The sequence below is a fragment of the Eucyclogobius newberryi genome, unplaced genomic scaffold (assembly GCF_026437365.1).
Source record: "Eucyclogobius newberryi isolate DKJ021-1_F unplaced genomic scaffold, fEucNew1.0.hap1 SCAF_19, whole genome shotgun sequence".
Lineage (NCBI taxonomy): Eukaryota > Metazoa > Chordata > Actinopteri > Gobiiformes > Gobiidae > Eucyclogobius > Eucyclogobius newberryi.
Window position 1 is genome coordinate 24,151,580 of NW_027315823.1, and position 15,153 is coordinate 24,166,732.

Consider the following 15,153-nt stretch of genomic DNA (forward strand, 5'->3'; position numbering starts at 1 on the left):
CAGTCACTACACACAGTCTCTACCCACAGTCACTACACAGTCTCTACACACAGTCACTACACACAGTCTCTACACACAGTCTCTTTCTCTACACACAGTCTCTACACAGTCACTACACACAGTCTCTACACTCAGTCACTACACAGTCACTACACACAGTCTCTACACACAGTCTCTACACACAGTCTCTTTCTCTACACAGTCACTACACACAGTCACTACACTCGGTCACTACACACGGTCACTACACACGGTCTCTACACACAGTCACTACACTCAGTCACTACACTCAGTCACTACACTCAGTCACTACACACAGTCACTACACACAGTCACTACACTCAGTCACTACACACAGTCACTACACACAGTCTCTTTCTCTACACACAGTCACTACACACAGTCACTACACACAGTCACTACACTCAGTCACTACACACAGTCACTACACACAGTCTCTTTCTCTACACACAGTCACTACACACAGTCACTACACACAGTCACTACACTCAGTCACTACACACAGTCACTACACACAGTCTCTACACACAGTCACTACACACAGTCACTACACACAGTCTCTTTCTCTACACACAGTCACTACACACAGTCACTACACTCAGTCACTACACACAGTCTCTACACACAGTCACTACACACAGTCACTACACACAGTCACTACACTCAGTCACTACACTCAGTCACTACGCTCAGTCACTACACACAGTCTCTACACAGTCACTACACACAGTCTCTTTCTCTACACACAGTCACTACACTCAGTCACTACACACAGTCACTACACTCAGTCACTACACTCAGTCACTACACTCAGTCACTACACTCAGTCACTACACACAGTCACTACACACAGTCTCTACACAGTCACTACACACAGTCTCTTTCTCTACACACAGTCACTACACTCAGTCACTACACACAGTCACTACACACAGTCTCTACACACAGTCACTACACACAGTCTCTACACACAGTCACTACACACAGTCTCTACACACAGTCACTACACACAGTCACTACACTCAGTCGCTACACTCAGTCACTACACACAGTCACTACACAGTCTCTACACTCAGTCACTACACACAGGCACTACACACAGTCACTACACACAGTCTCTACACACAGTCACTACACACAGTCTCTACACAGTCACTACACACAGTCTCTTTCTCTACACACAGTCACTACACACAGTCACTACACTCAGTCACTACACACAGTCACTACACTCAGTCACTACACACAGTCTCTACACAGTCACTACACTCAGTCACTACACACAGTCTCTACACAGTCACTACACTCAGTCTCTACACACAGTCACTACACACAGTCTCTACACAGTCTCTTTCTCTACACACAGTCTCTACACAGTCACTACACACAGTCTCTACACAGTCTCTTTCTCTACACACAGTCTCTACACAGTCACTACACACAGTCACTACACACAGTATCTACACAGTCTCTTTCTCTACACTCAGTCACTACACACAGTCACTACACACAGTCTCTACACACAGTCACTACACACAACTCTGAACGGTCTCGTGTCCATCTCTTACATTGTGCTTGACCGCAGCAGCCGGACACGCATCCGTGGGTTTATCCGGTTCGTCCGTGTGCAACAAAAAATGAGACGCGCCTAACTTTTTGAAAGCGCTCAGCGGCACCGCGTCAGCGCGAGGCGGCGGAGGAGGAGGAAGAGGATGGGGAGAAGTCCTTGTGCTAGCCTAGCATCATTCACAGCAAACTAGTCAAATATAGGGACACAATGAGCCACGCGACAACAAGAGGTCGTCAATTTGCACTTCAACGCGGCGCGCGAGTCACGACATCATTAACGTAAAGACGCCGGGATTGACGCACAGAATAAAAGTGGCAATTACAGCAAACGCAGCGAATTTGAGCACTTCCTCTTCGCTTCTGAGCTCACCTTGAGTTACGTTCCCGATGCACGGCCGCCTCTCTCTCTTATATCCATCGGTCACTTTGGGTTTCTGAAATGCAATTGATTCTAGTTACAGAGCCGTCCCCAGCGGCTCGGAGAAGGGTCTGGTTCTCACGGATTCCCCCATGCTTTTTCCGGGGTGGGACTTCAGATTTAAACACAAAAGCACCAGTTACTGTAGGAGGATCATGATGTGATGGTCAGTCTTATCTGGACAAATAATCTGATATGCACTATGGAAGTAGGGCAAATGTCCCAAGAGCATAGAAGTAACTTACCACTAATCCTCTTTGCAGGTTGGTATGTTTATTATTGTTGATGGATACCAACTATGAGGTAAGTGGAGATGTGGATGTAGTGAGAGCGCAATTACTGTGAACTATCTCTGCTCTTCTCCCTGTACACAAACTGCTGCACCTCCAGCCACGACTCTGTAAAATTGATCAAATCTGCGGATGACACCACCCTCATCGGGCTCATCTCGGACAGGAATGAGCGTCTACAGGAGGGAGGTGGACCGGCTGGTGTCCTGGTGCAGCGGTAACAACCTGGAGCTCATGAGTGTCTGCAGGAGGGAGGTGGACCGGCTGGTGTCCTGATGCAGCAGTAACAACCTGGAGCTCATGAGTGTCTGCAGGAGGGAGGTGGACCGGCTGGTGTCCTGGTAAAGTGGGAACAACCTGGAGCTCATGAGTGTCTGCAGGAGGGAGGTGGACCGGCTGGTGTCCTGATGCAGCAGTAACAACCTGGAGCTCATGAGTGTCTGCAGGAGGGAGGTGGACCGACTGGTGTCCTGATGCAGCGGTAACAACCTGGAGCTCATGAGTGTCTGCAGGAGGGAGGTGGACCGGCTGGTGTCCTGATGCAGCGGTAACAACCTGGAGCTCATGAGTGTCTGCAGGAGGGAGGTGGACCGGCTGGTGTCCTGATGCAGCGGTAACAACCTGGAGCTCATGAGTGTCTGCAGGAGGGAGGTGGACCGGCTGGTGTCCTGATGCAGCGGTAACAACCTGGAGCTCATGAGTGTCTGCAGGAGGGAGGTGGACCGGCTGGTGTCCTGATGCAGCGGTAACAACCTGGAGCTCATGAGTGTCTGCAGGAGGGAGGTGGACCGACTGGTGTCCTGATGCAGCGGTAACAACCTGGAGCTCATGAGTGTCTGCAGGAGGGAGGTGGACCGGCTGGTGTCCTGATGCAGCGGTAACAACCTGGAGCTCATGAGTGTCTGCAGGAGGGAGGTGGACCGGCTGGTGTCCTGGTAAAGTGGGAACAACCTGGAGCTCATGAGTGTCTGCAGGAGGGAGGTGGACCGGCTGGTGTCCTGATGCAGCGGTAACAACCTGGAGCTCAACGCCCAGAAGACAGTGGAGATGATCGTGGACTTCAGGATAGTCACAGCCCATGATTCGGATTCTAATGTAGCAATACAGAGTTGTATTGTAACGAGACAAAAAACAAAGACAGTACACAACACTACGACTGTTTAATGAAATAGATTGTTTATTTACAAAAAACAAAAACTTCAAATTTTACAATTTCTTTAGAGTTATCTTGAAAGGCACTTTGTTGTTGATTGTTCATCTCAAAACATTTAAATTTGGTAAGTCACAAAAATATATTTGATTAATGAAGACTTACATAAATAGGGACGGTGTTATTTCTTAAGTATTCCTACAAAATATTTTATATATTTGACAATCACATTTAATAGTTGAGAAAAAAACATTCTCCGTCTAAAATAGACATTCAATAGAAGTTACGACTTTCACTGCTGCGACAGTGATTTGATGTCTGTCCTAAAAGAGTAAAATGAGTTTCACAACACAAACTATAATAAAAACATTACTACAATGTGACAGACAAAATTGAGAATGAAAAACAAAACAAATATTTTTTCTAGTCATGATTCCCTTCAAACATTAGACATGATATTTCTACAGATTGACCAGCCAATACCAAGGTTTTAATGTGGGATACCATATGAAAAAATATGTACAATTGTTTATGTATTGTTCAGCAGAGTGTTCTAAGTGTTTCATACACATCTGTGGATGTTCAGTTGCCTCAGTTGCCTTGTCCTAGGAATGTATGGAGCCCGAGTGTGTGCGTGCGTATAAGTGCTCAGCTAAACTGCACCCATCCAGGCTTAACAGGGTCTTTACTGGAGCTGGAGGGGAAAGAAGGAGTAATGAACATATAAAAGCAATACTTTTGTTTTTGCCATTTTTCATAAGCTGAACTCAAAGATATGAAGCCTTTTCTACAGACTCAAAAGTCCCATTTCTGTCATTGTTCACAAATTTGTCTTACTGATCAATTTATATTAACATTAATACTCCATCCCACCTCAAAGGTGTAGTAGCATAACAAGATGCTGATGAGACAGCATGACTATTGCACAGGTGTGCCTTAGGCTGGCTACTATAAAAGGCCACTCTGAAATATTGGGTTCTGCTTTATTGGTCAGTATCTTGTGACCACCAAAATGAAGTTGGTGGATAATGGCAGAAACTGGAACAGGCCATCATATACGTCAATCCAGAGCATCCTAAACAGGCTCAACGGGTGACATGTCCGGTGAGTCTGCTGGTCATGCAAGAAATGGGATGTTTTCAGCTTCCAGGAATTGTGCACAGATCCTAGCAACATGGGGCTGTGCATTATCATGCTGCAACATGAGGTGATGGTTCATGACTGGCACAACAACAGACAGGTTTGAGAGAAATGAGTCTTTTGTGTCTATAGAAAGTGTCTTTCAATTAAATTAATTATTTATTAAGAACACATAGCAGTTTATAGATTGAGAACTTTAAGTTCTTCAAGTTCAGCTCGTGAAAATAGGAGCACAAACAAAAGTGTTGCATTCATATTTTTGTCTTACTTGGAGCCTGCTGATGTGAAATCTCCCCATAGGTCTGAAGTGGCCTGAGATTCACTGGAAACGGTAGAACCAAAGTCTAGAAGAGCAGCTGAAGGCACAAATGTAATTAATAATACCACAATGAATCAGTGACAATGTTTACATGCACATCAAAATCTTATTATTATCCAATTCCTGGACATTTAAGAGTAATGAAATCTAATGCAAACCGCATAATCTGATGTGGGTAATCAGAGGGTCTATGATCAGAAAGAAATGTGAGGTTTCTGATGTTTACACATAATCGTAATTATTTTAATCACCACAGCCGCTGTATGCATTCATTTTCCTCCCCTTAGTTTTAGTCAAGCTGGATTATACAGAAATTATAGTTAAAATAAATTGACTATGCTAAAACAATGATTTCATAAATGATTGCAAGTTTCACCACAGTTCCAGTTTAGATCTGTGATAGTCTTCAGAATAAAAAAGGTACAGTGTCTAAAGTTTATTTATCATAGAGCGTTATAGTGCACTCACACCAGCAGCGACATGAACGACTTGAAAGAGCAGCTCCCATTCATTTCCACCGCAAGCTAGCGAAGAGGAGATTAGAGGAAGAGACGAGGAATGCGGTGCAATCCAGGCCGCCGGAACGCAGCAGAATTGAACTGAAGTCAACTTTTTGCAAATTCAGAACAATATTGCCAAGGGAACAGCCACTCAATGAGCACCTTTTGACAAGACACTTGCAAGGGATTGGTCGAGGCACTAAACGCGTTCCTAATTACCCCCGCCCTTTGATAACTTCCTGTAGAGGGCTGGCGACAACACAAGAGCGAACAGGGCTCAGGGAGGCGGGGGTTTTGCTGCTGGTGTGAGTGCACGGTTAGAGCGAGAGAAGAGACCATGTGGGCAGAGCTTCACTCAAAATCAGGTCAAATTAGTGGATTACCAGTGTTTGTCTGGACAACTGGAGCTGTCCAGTCAGTGTTTGTCTGGAAAACTGGAGCCGTGTGCTGATCCACTGGAGCTGTGTGCTGATCCACAGGTGGCGGGACGATGCCTCCTCCAACTTTGGCCCCAGGTGGAGGTGGCAGGAGACCTCCACTCATAGGCCGTGGCTTGGCTGCACCTGCATCCTTTTTCTTTATGTTCTGTAACAAATGGCGCAATTCAGTAATTATTTTCTCAAATATGACAAAACTTACTTCGTGCTCACCCCAATGCTGATCTTAATTGTCTGTCCTTCTTTAAAACCCAGATCCAGCTTTGGCGCATTAACTTGGGAGGCTTCTTGTTTTGCTAGTTCACCTTCTTGTTTCACCCACCTTTGGAAAAAAAATAAAACACACACAATGCAACTCACGAATCCATGTTAAGACAATTTCTACAGGTAATGGAGAGAACTTACTTAAAATGATCCTGTAATGCAACATTGAAGTCAAACGAATCTCCTCTGTCGGCAAAACCCAATCCAATAAAAGCATGACGCCCTTAAAAACAAACATTGTCAGCAAGTCCCACATTAACTTGGGCTTAGGTTTGAAAGCATGCTTGGTGCACATTCTCACCATTGCCATCATCTATCTGGACGACAAAATATCTGCTCGAGTCCGTCACAGCTTCAATTGCAACACCTGGATACTGCTCAACTGGTGCTTGTGCAAACAGCTCTCCTATTTACCACACACAGACCGAAAGCAACATAAACAATACGTTAGATCTGGGAAAAAAGGCTGGTCTAATTATTATTTAAACAGCAAAGTATTAATCAGAGATATTATGGTTTACATGATAAACCTGGAGGATACGTAGAGATAGTATATAGTAAAAGAATAACAGATTTTATTTTTTTTTTTACCTGAGTTTTTGTCCTCTAGTTTGATGAAAGCCATTTTGCCTTTAGCTGTTATTTTCATCCTCCCACTCCATGCAGGTTCATCTAGTTTCCAGTCTGCAGCCCTGGAGAAGCAGACATTACTCACACCACAGTTTAAAAGGTGAATGTGCTCAGCAATCATAAAACAACTTCTCAAAAAGGAGGAAGTGAAATTAAGACTAAAAAAGTCCCTCATATGCTCGGTGTTAATTTCTACAAATCAAAAAATAATAAAAGAAAAGCTTGCGTTTTTTTAGAAGCTACATTAATCGTCCTAACTTTAAAAACGATGATTATTTCTTTATTATCAACTGCAAATCATGTAAATGGAATAAGCCAGGGTCACATCTGGCACCTGGGCCCACAGCACTGACCAACCCCTCTTGATCAAATGACGATCCCCAAAAATTAAATATTAAAATGTACCCGTTCAACATAAAGAAAAACAGTTTCGCCCTATAACGGGTTTAAGCAGTAACCAGCCTTGACCAGCCCAGTAGTAGTAAAACTTATGAGAGCAGTTGGAAAATAGGAGGCTGCTTGTTGAATTCGCTGACAGCGAACTTCTCGCCGTCACTCTGTTTGGGTATTTTTAGTTATTTTTAGTTTATTTAGGCATCTTACCGATATCCACGATTAGAAGCCCTTGGTGGGATACGATAGACGTGAACCTCGGGCTTCACGCATAAAATAGACTCATAGCTGCTGTCTTCTGCCATTTTATGAAGTTTTACCAACTAAAAAACAACTTCCGACTTTCAATCACCTCGCCTGCAGATGAAGCCGACGCTCTGGCGGGTCCCGACAGCGCCTCTGCTGGCGAGGAAGCTCCACACATGATGACTTCAGTTTGTCTTCTTGGTAAATTAAACTTCACTTCAACATTTTGGTTGCAAATTTATTAAAGGGTAGAGTGCAACTTAGACAACTGTTTCACGCAATCAAGTCAATTAAGATGGTGTAATGCATTTATGTTGAGACAGCTGTACACTCATCTTCACACACTTGTTTGCTAGATAATATTGGTACGTCAGAGTCTATTAATCTGGACCACTATGTTTCTATTGATATTTTTAAGGCATTTAAGGTCTGCAATCCATTTGATTTGGATCAGAAATATTTACAAAACCGAACAAAGCTATAGACGTTTGCTTTTACTAGGACATAGATTACGTTAATGGTCAAGCAAAACTGCCATTGTACCTCACGCCTAAAGTGATCTTTAGAGTCAGACATACCATCTTTAAAACATAAAATACAAGGAAAGTGACATTCCTAAAATATTCATCTTACAATGTGATCCTGAAGAAAACTAGTTAAATAAGAATGAGTTAATTATTGCTGATGGAAGCCAGTATGTCTTGTCATCAGGGCCCTTACGGTCTGTGGAGCAGCCTTGTTTGGCCAACCTCAGTGACTTTCCTTTTAAAAACATCTTTTAAATTCGCAACTCCACAAAGCCGGCACTTCGCAATAGGAAAACCACCATCATCTAGCAGAACATGGACTACTTTGTCCACATCATTCCTCTTCTGCCTTCAAAGGAAGCGCCATGCTCTGGTCTGGTCCTGGGGCACCTCTTGGTTTACTGAATTAATCACAGTGTGAGGTCACAGTCGCACGCGAAGGGTCCAAGCAGTCAGCTGACCAATGAAGGTCCTTCCACGGAGAGCAGTGCCCACAGCCCGTAAGAGGTGTGAACTACAGATTTAACACAATCCATTTGTGTCTTTCTGAAGTTGCTTGTCCATTCTGCAGTATCACACCCCTGTGCCACTCTTAAAGAACTCACAGGAACAACTTCTTTTGGGACCTTTATCTGCAAAATTTAAACCCTGTTGTACCATCTGGACCAGTGGGCTGCCGAATTATGGAATTGTTTGGTTGAGTGGGTTCTGATTGCTGCTGCACATTCAGACGAGCTGGCCTGAAAGGCAAAGTAGTCGTTTTTTAAATAATTACATTTAACATTTAAACTTGAATTGTCAACAACAGTTCTTTTTTTTACCTGTCTTGGCCTAAATTGTCCTGAGGTGTTTCCTCTGAAGAAGCACTGCCCAAAATCCTTCTTCGAGCTTCAGCATACTCTGCCTCTCTCTGGGCTAAAGTCTTTGTCTGCTGGGGACGTGATGAAGACGCCGAGTTATTGGCTGTGCCATTATTTGTAGGACGCTTCAAAATCCTAATTTGTGGTGGTGGGGCTGCAGGGAGAGAGTCATCCTGGATCACAATGGCAGTTCGGATTAGAGAACTCCGTGAAGAAGCCTTCCTGTACGAGTGGGGGAAAACAGAAATGTAAGCCATAGAAATAGTTGTAGTTCAGCCACTTTGTCACAATTAAAAAAAACACTTACTTTGCTTCCTGATTTATCTTGAGCTTTGCTTCAAGTCTTCTCTCTATTTCCTAAAGATTCAAGTACGAATCGAGCATAAGATTCAAGCAGGAGAATAGAAAGATGTAATAAAAAAGATAAATAACAAATTGAATAGACTAGCTTAAATCTAGCCCACTGTGAACCATAACAACAAAGTTAGACAAGATCCAGAAGTACATCATTCTTAAAAATTAGTGGGGTTTAGCCTCTTGTTTATAGGTGACATTTTGAGAACTTTTGACCATTCAAAAAGACTATTGTTTACTACTATGGCAACGGTGCTAGATTTTCACCACACTGAAACCCATGAACAGAGCCAGCTAATCGTTAGCATGTTAGCAGTTAGAAGAGACCAATCTGCTTTGAAGATATTCTGCCGACTTGGTTGTACAAAATTTAAATTGTGAACCACGTCATTTAAAGAGCTTTACCCCGCTGTCCGCAGCTTCTTCCCAGCTGTCCGCAACATCTTCATCGTCCATGTTTGTCCACAGGTTTGTGGGCTGCTAGCCCCTTTAGCAACAGTGGTAAATTTCCTCTTCACTGATGCGATGGATTAACGTCAATGGCACAAGACAAAAAAATGCGTGGATTTTGGTCTGAAAAATGTAAAAGTTAATCCCCAGTTGTACACGTTGCCTTCTTTAAAAGTCGATTTGTTCTGGTGGTCGCCTGTCAGGCGACTCCTCGGACGAAGCGCTTCAGTTGGTCCTGTTGCTTTAAATCGAACGTCACACGATCACCTGGTTAAAATAATAAATCAATAAAATGAAACTAAATTAAATTTAATTAAATTAAACAATAATATAAAATAAAGAGCTATAATTGTATTCTAATAGGTTAAAGTTATTTTTTGGCCCTCTCAATAATATACAATTAAAATAGGTGATTTGACGTGTAATGTACACAAATAAGAGTATGCGGAGCCTCTCCTTATTCCAGTCGAAGATAGTTAAAATTTAAATATACAAAAATTGTATCATGTTTTGTGTTTTGACGTTGAGTTAATGTATATGATAAGAAAAATAATATTGGTATTTATTTCACTTTGTTACAGCTCCAAGCCTCCCGGTGGCCCCTAGCCCAGGACCCACCCTGGCCCCACGGCAGAGCTGGGGGTCGCTGTGCCTGCGCCGCCGCGGAACTTCACGGAGCGAAAGATGGCGACAGTGTGGAGGCTGCAGCAGAGCCTCTGGAGCTGATAACGCAGACAAGAGAGAGACAAGCACGAATAAACAACACGACTACGGTTAAGGCAAAGGTATTATCAGCTGAGTCACATCTATGGAGTATTGTTGATGAAGTGTGTCACAAACTGATGAAGCTTTTTACAAGAAAAGCAAATTACAGCTCCTGCTCTACGTTAGCACAGATTATCAGCCGTGGACAAGGATGCACATCCTTCATCTCTGTGATTCAGCAGATTGAAGATTTAAGATCACATTTCCAATTGCTTGATTCTCCAAAATGCGTTTGCGTGTATGTGTCGTTAAAGCTTTCAAGAGAAAATGTTATTTGTGGGTCCAGTGTTAGCCAAAGGACTCCTAGTGCTAGCTAGCGTTAGCTGTCCTACTCATACAGAGAAGATTCGCGTGCCTAAAACTCTGTCCAGCTTCAAACTATTTCTTAAAAAATAGACATAATTTGTTTTCAATAAAACGTTTTCAAAAAGCAACCGTTTAATTTGGCAACATAATGACGATGTCGTTTGCTTGTTAGCATAGGATGCTAATTTCCAATAGCATTATGTCAATTTAAATAATTTTATTACATTGTGAGATTGGGATGACACGACTGTGGATACAGCCTGGGACCAGCGGCTTTTGAAAAGACACCACACGTTAAGGGGGACTAAAATAAACACTGCTACAATTAAATCGATTGTAAGATCTGGTCATACTTGAGTATCTGTTGTACTGAAACGGTTACATTATTTTATACAATAGTACAACTGACAAGTTCCTGTATTTGTGTCAAGGAAATATAGTAAGACTATTAACTACAAATGTAATTATTATGGAATTGTGATCTGCACACTAACAATGCTAGCATGTTGCCCATCTCTTTGCAGACAATAATGTCCCACTCTCCTGACAATGAGGACAGATTTTTTGTTGCCATGGATACTGAGGACAATGGTACTGAACCTGCTGGGATAACTGAGGAAGTTGAGGCAATCACAGGGTCATACATAAAAGTGGGAAACATGGACACTTTTGCCAAAGGAGGCGGGAGGACAATGTTGGAGTTACCTGAGGAAGTTCTGGAGTATATTTTGTCTTTCTTATCACCATACCAAGAGCAAAAGACTGCAGCACTTGTGTGTAAGCAGTGGTACCGCCTCATTAAAGGTATGCCTCTAAGATAGTTTTAAGTATACAACCTTAAATGTCAATGTTAATCTAGTGGTTGATTCATTTAATAAATACCAAATCGCGTCCATATCCAGATTTTGTGTTTTTACTTTTTTCCAATGTAGGTGTGGCTTATCAGTGCTACCATGGATTTCTGAGGGCAGTTCAAGAGGGAAATATCCAATGGGAAAGTAGAACATACCCATATCCAGGAACTCCTATCACTCAACGCTTTTCACACAGTAAGTACAAAAATACAAGACAAATTAATAACCTTTCCTGTAAATGTATTCTAGTAGTAATGAATTAATGCTGCAATTTTAAATTCTCTAAAATGTCATAGATGGGTGATGTAAATATACAAGGTTTATGAATATCTTTATTTTTGCTGTTGCAGGTGCTTGCTACTACGACTCAAATCAGTCCATGTATGTGTTTGGGGGCTGCACCCAGAGTAGCTGCAACGCTGCCTTTAATGACTTATGGAGACTTGACCTTAACAGCAAAGAGTGGATCCGTCCATTAGCTTCAGGTTGTATTCCTAAACCTGTAAGATTATTTTCGGTGTTAGTGTCCTTGCTAAAGTATTATATATTACAGGGTCGTATCCGTCTCCTAAAGCCGGAGCCACTTTAGTAATGCACAAAGATCTGTTAGTCCTATTTGGTGGATGGACACGGCCCAGTCCATATCCACTCCATCAGCCAGAACGCTTCTTTGATGAAATCCACACCTACTCTCCTTCGAAGAACTGGTGAGGAATCTCAACCACGAAGCACACTTTCCATCCCTCTAATATTTTAACAATGTGCTTGATCTATGTATCAGGTGGAACTGTATAGTAACGACGCATGGACCTCCACCTATGGCAGGCCACTCTTCATCTGTTATTGGAAACACAATGGTGGTTTTTGGAGGATCTTTAGGAGCTCGGCAAATGTAAAAAGAGCAGATTTTATATCTTGTCACACCATGGAGATGTCTAAAATCATTTTTGTAATTGTTTTTGTAGGAGTAATGAGGTCTGGATTTTGGATCTAGAGCAGTGGTCATGGTCTAAGCCTCCCATCTCTGGATCTTCACCACACCCACGAGGAGGCCAGTCCCAAGTAATTACACATTTGTTGTTATTTTGGAAACCTCTTATGGTACAAGTAAAATTCTAATATATTTTGTTCATCGCTTTAGATTGTGATTGATGATCAGACATTGCTCATTTTGGGAGGCTGCGGGGGTCCGAATGCAGTGAGTCTTTGTTATTTCTCACATTTTATAAAATGTATTATGAGTACAATTTATTTTGTAAGCGTAACCACATTCCACCATTCCATCAGCTTCTCAAAGATGCCTGGCTCCTCCTCATGGGTACACCTCCCTGGAGGTGGCAACAGCTTCAGGTGGAAAATGAGGACCATGGTGCCCCTGAACTTTGGTGTCATCCAGCTTGTAAAGTATGATCCCTGTTCTTATGTCATAGTCAACAACACAACGGTATTAAACACCATCTGAATGATTGTCCTCTGAATGTTTCCTCAAGGTGGGCCAGTGTGTGGTGGTTTTCTCACAGGCTCCATCAGGCCGTGCACCTCTCAGTCCAAGTCTTAACTCTCGGCCATCCCCCATAAGTGCCACACCTGCCCCACTGGGCCCCGAGCCGCCCTCGCTGCGTTCTCAGTCTCCTGTCCGCAGCGGAGCAGCTGGGGTGGTCCTCGGCGCTGTAGAAGAGGCTCCTTGTGTGAATGGCCGCTGGGGTACACTGCGGCCTCGCCCTTCAGCTAGAGGAAGTGCCAAAGAAGGAAGTCCGTCTTCGTCTCAACAGGCCTCTCCTTTACAAGCTCCAGACAGTCCTCCTCTTCCCCCTCTGTTGAACGGCGCCTCCCCGCCTCCACGCAGCAGCCCGTCTCAGGCTTCTTCCCCACCCCTTCGCCTTCATCCACCTGCCCCTACAGACTATGGGTGGGAATCTCCCCCTTCTGCCTCTCATCACCCTGAGGTGGCCACTACCAATGGTCTGCACACCCCTCCCTCAGGCTCCCCACGCACTCCTCCAGGTGCTGTGTCCCCCGCAGCACTCCGGCGAGGGCTGGAGGCAGTCAAACACAAGTCTTCTGTGCGGTCTTCGTCTTCTACAGCTCCTTCATCTTCTGCATCTACGCTTCAGAATCATGGGGCATCTCCAGGAAGCAGTGGAGGAGCTGGTCCCCCTGGAACCCCTCCTTCCTCCCATAGCCCTCCGCAGGCAGCTGCAGCCGATGGACATGCTATCCCTCCTATTGCACGGCGGCTCGGGCACCACCCGCCTCAAAGCTTAAATGTAGGGAAGCCTCTATATCAGTCACTTAACTGCAAGCCCATGCAGATGTACGTGTTGGATGTATCCAGGGCCAAATCTGTTGGTGTAGTGTCTTGGCGGGTTTATGGAAATGGGACTCCCGCTGCTGTGACAGGACCTCCAGAGACCAGTTTGCACACTGTGGTACAGGGCAGGGGAGAGCTCATTATTTTTGGGGGTCTAATGGACAAAAAGCAGAACGTAAAGTACTACCCAAAAACAAATGCCTTGTATTTTGTGCGTGCTAAAAGGTAATGCAGCTAAAGTAACAACCGGAAGACTGACATGCCACCTAGTGACCGGACAAGGGAATTGACACCTTAGGCCTTTTTCAAAAATGAAGGATTATGGGAAAAGGACTATTAGATAAAACTATATTGTTAGGTGTATTATTCAATTCCCCATTTGCCTATGACAAACATACAAAATCAGACTCTCCAGTCACACTTTGATAAAAACCTGTTTGATCAATCCTGTGATTGGAGCTTTAGGTGTTACAGAGAATATTATTGTTTTCAACAATGATTAATCATACTGTAACATTTACTGTTTTTGTTGTACTCCTTGTCTGGACTTTGAAAAGATGAAACCTATTGTTGGCGTACAACTCCCTTTTTGTATCACTCTTTCAGCCTGCACAGTTTACATAAAGTGTGAGTGTGTGTGAGTGTGAGTGTGGTTAAAGATTGTTGACTAATGTGTGTAGGGGCCATGAGTGGTGGCACTGTACCATATCAACGTAGTTAAATAATAAAGGCCTCCATGTCTGCTCTGACTTAATTCTCCTGTCATTTTGTGTGCATCTGGTTGGTGGTCTAAAGAAGTGGTCTTGGGTTACTATACTATTACTATCAGTTCATTAGTATAGGGTTTGGAAATTAATTCATTTGTATTGAGATTCATGGTTCATATGGTTGGGGGTTTCAAATTGAGCGGTCCATAAACAATCCACTGTAAAATGGTAAATGGTCACATTTATATAGCGCTTTTCTACCGTTATGGCACTCAAAGCACTTTACATCAAGAAGCACTTTACATCAGTATTAGAATGTGGTTTGGAGCAAAGTTCAGACAATATTTTGGCTATGATTGAAAATAAGTAATACTTACATTCAGAAAATAAATACTAAAAGCCATTTTATTTAGTTTTTGAATGCAAATAATAATGTATACTGGGGGTTGTTGGTTGTGATTGTTGGATTCGAACTTCAGACTTCCACAACTGCTTTAATACAATTAAAGAGTATTTTTTTATTTTATGTTCAAGTGGTAAATGCAAAACTGATTCAATAGTTTTGCTAGATTTGATTTTCATCCATCACATTCATCATCTTCAGGATAAATACTTGTGAAAAATGCCACATTCTCAAGTTCA

At 43.1% G+C, this 15,153-nt stretch overlaps 3 protein-coding genes across 7 annotated transcripts in view; 1 reads left to right on the plus strand and 2 right to left on the minus strand.

The window, feature by feature from the left end:
- Positions 1-4,086: 4,086 nt before the first annotated feature.
- On the minus strand, positions 4,087-7,525 carry necap2 (NECAP endocytosis associated 2). Of its 4 annotated transcripts, none has more exons than XM_072452280.1 (9): positions 7,342-7,525; positions 6,700-6,800; positions 6,410-6,514; positions 6,250-6,331; positions 6,058-6,166; positions 5,862-5,992; positions 5,791-5,807; positions 4,857-4,944; positions 4,087-4,142 (listed from the first exon to the last, which is right to left on the minus strand). In XM_072452280.1, exons 1-9 carry the CDS (start codon positions 7,434-7,436, stop codon positions 4,097-4,099), a joined length of 774 nt encoding a protein of 257 aa, XP_072308381.1. In that variant the 5' UTR covers positions 7,437-7,525; the 3' UTR covers positions 4,087-4,096. The 4 variants fall into 4 exon arrangements, with proteins under 4 accessions (XP_072308381.1, XP_072308380.1, XP_072308379.1 ...); XM_072452279.1 differs by having other exon boundaries at positions 4,857-4,953; XM_072452278.1 differs by having other exon boundaries at positions 5,791-5,992.
- Positions 7,526-7,601: 76 nt separating this feature from the next.
- Positions 7,602-9,811, minus strand: LOC140365715 (SUZ RNA-binding domain-containing-like). The gene is made up of 4 exons (XM_072452281.1): positions 9,524-9,811; positions 9,072-9,121; positions 8,726-8,986; positions 7,602-8,644 (listed from the first exon to the last, which is right to left on the minus strand). Exons 1-4 carry the CDS (start codon positions 9,572-9,574, stop codon positions 8,533-8,535), a joined length of 474 nt encoding a protein of 157 aa, XP_072308382.1. The 5' UTR covers positions 9,575-9,811; the 3' UTR covers positions 7,602-8,532.
- Positions 9,812-10,175: 364 nt separating this feature from the next.
- The window catches only part of fbxo42 (F-box protein 42), a 49,362-nt gene continuing 44,384 nt past the window's right edge, over positions 10,176-15,153 (plus strand). Inside the window, exons 1-10 of one of the 2 annotated variants that reach the window (XR_011927852.1) lie at positions 10,176-10,353; positions 11,164-11,443; positions 11,572-11,688; positions 11,844-11,978; positions 12,047-12,200; positions 12,275-12,385; positions 12,459-12,555; positions 12,635-12,691; positions 12,781-12,897; positions 12,984-14,239. Coding sequence is in view for 1 of the 2 variants with exons in the window: in XM_072452284.1 (XP_072308385.1) it covers positions 11,170-11,443; positions 11,572-11,688; positions 11,844-11,978; positions 12,047-12,200; positions 12,275-12,385; positions 12,459-12,555; positions 12,635-12,691; positions 12,781-12,897; positions 12,984-14,033 (2,112 nt within the window). In the remaining variant the exon portion in view is untranslated. Of the gene's footprint in view, positions 10,354-11,163; positions 11,444-11,571; positions 11,689-11,843; positions 11,979-12,046; positions 12,201-12,274; positions 12,386-12,458; positions 12,556-12,634; positions 12,692-12,780; positions 12,898-12,983; positions 14,554-15,153 lie in introns of those variants that run through there. The other variant, XM_072452284.1, reaches the window with a different exon arrangement.

Bases quoted from the DNA above. Each gene is read 5' to 3' on its own strand.
- LOC140365715 (XM_072452281.1), bottom strand. From the start codon at position 9,574: ATGGACGATGAAGATGTTGCGGACAGCTGGGAAGAAGCTGCGGACAGC. The intron at 9,122-9,523 runs GTAAAGCTCTTT...TTGAATCTTTAG, and splicing joins AAGAAGCTGCGGACAGCGGG to GAAATAGAGAGAAGACTTGA. The intron at 8,987-9,071 runs GTAAGTGTTTTT...CCACTCGTACAG, and splicing joins AAGATAAATCAGGAAGCAAA to GAAGGCTTCTTCACGGAGTT.
- necap2 (XM_072452277.1), bottom strand. From the start codon at position 7,436: ATGGCAGAAGACAGCAGCTATGAGTCTATTTTATGCGTGAAGCCCGAG. The intron at 6,515-6,699 runs GTAAAAAAAAAA...TGTGGTAAATAG, and splicing joins ACTAGAGGACAAAAACTCAG to GAGAGCTGTTTGCACAAGCA. The intron at 4,143-4,856 runs GTAAGACAAAAA...TTTCCCCTCCAG, and splicing joins TTCACATCAGCAGGCTCCAA to CTCCAGTAAAGACCCTGTTA.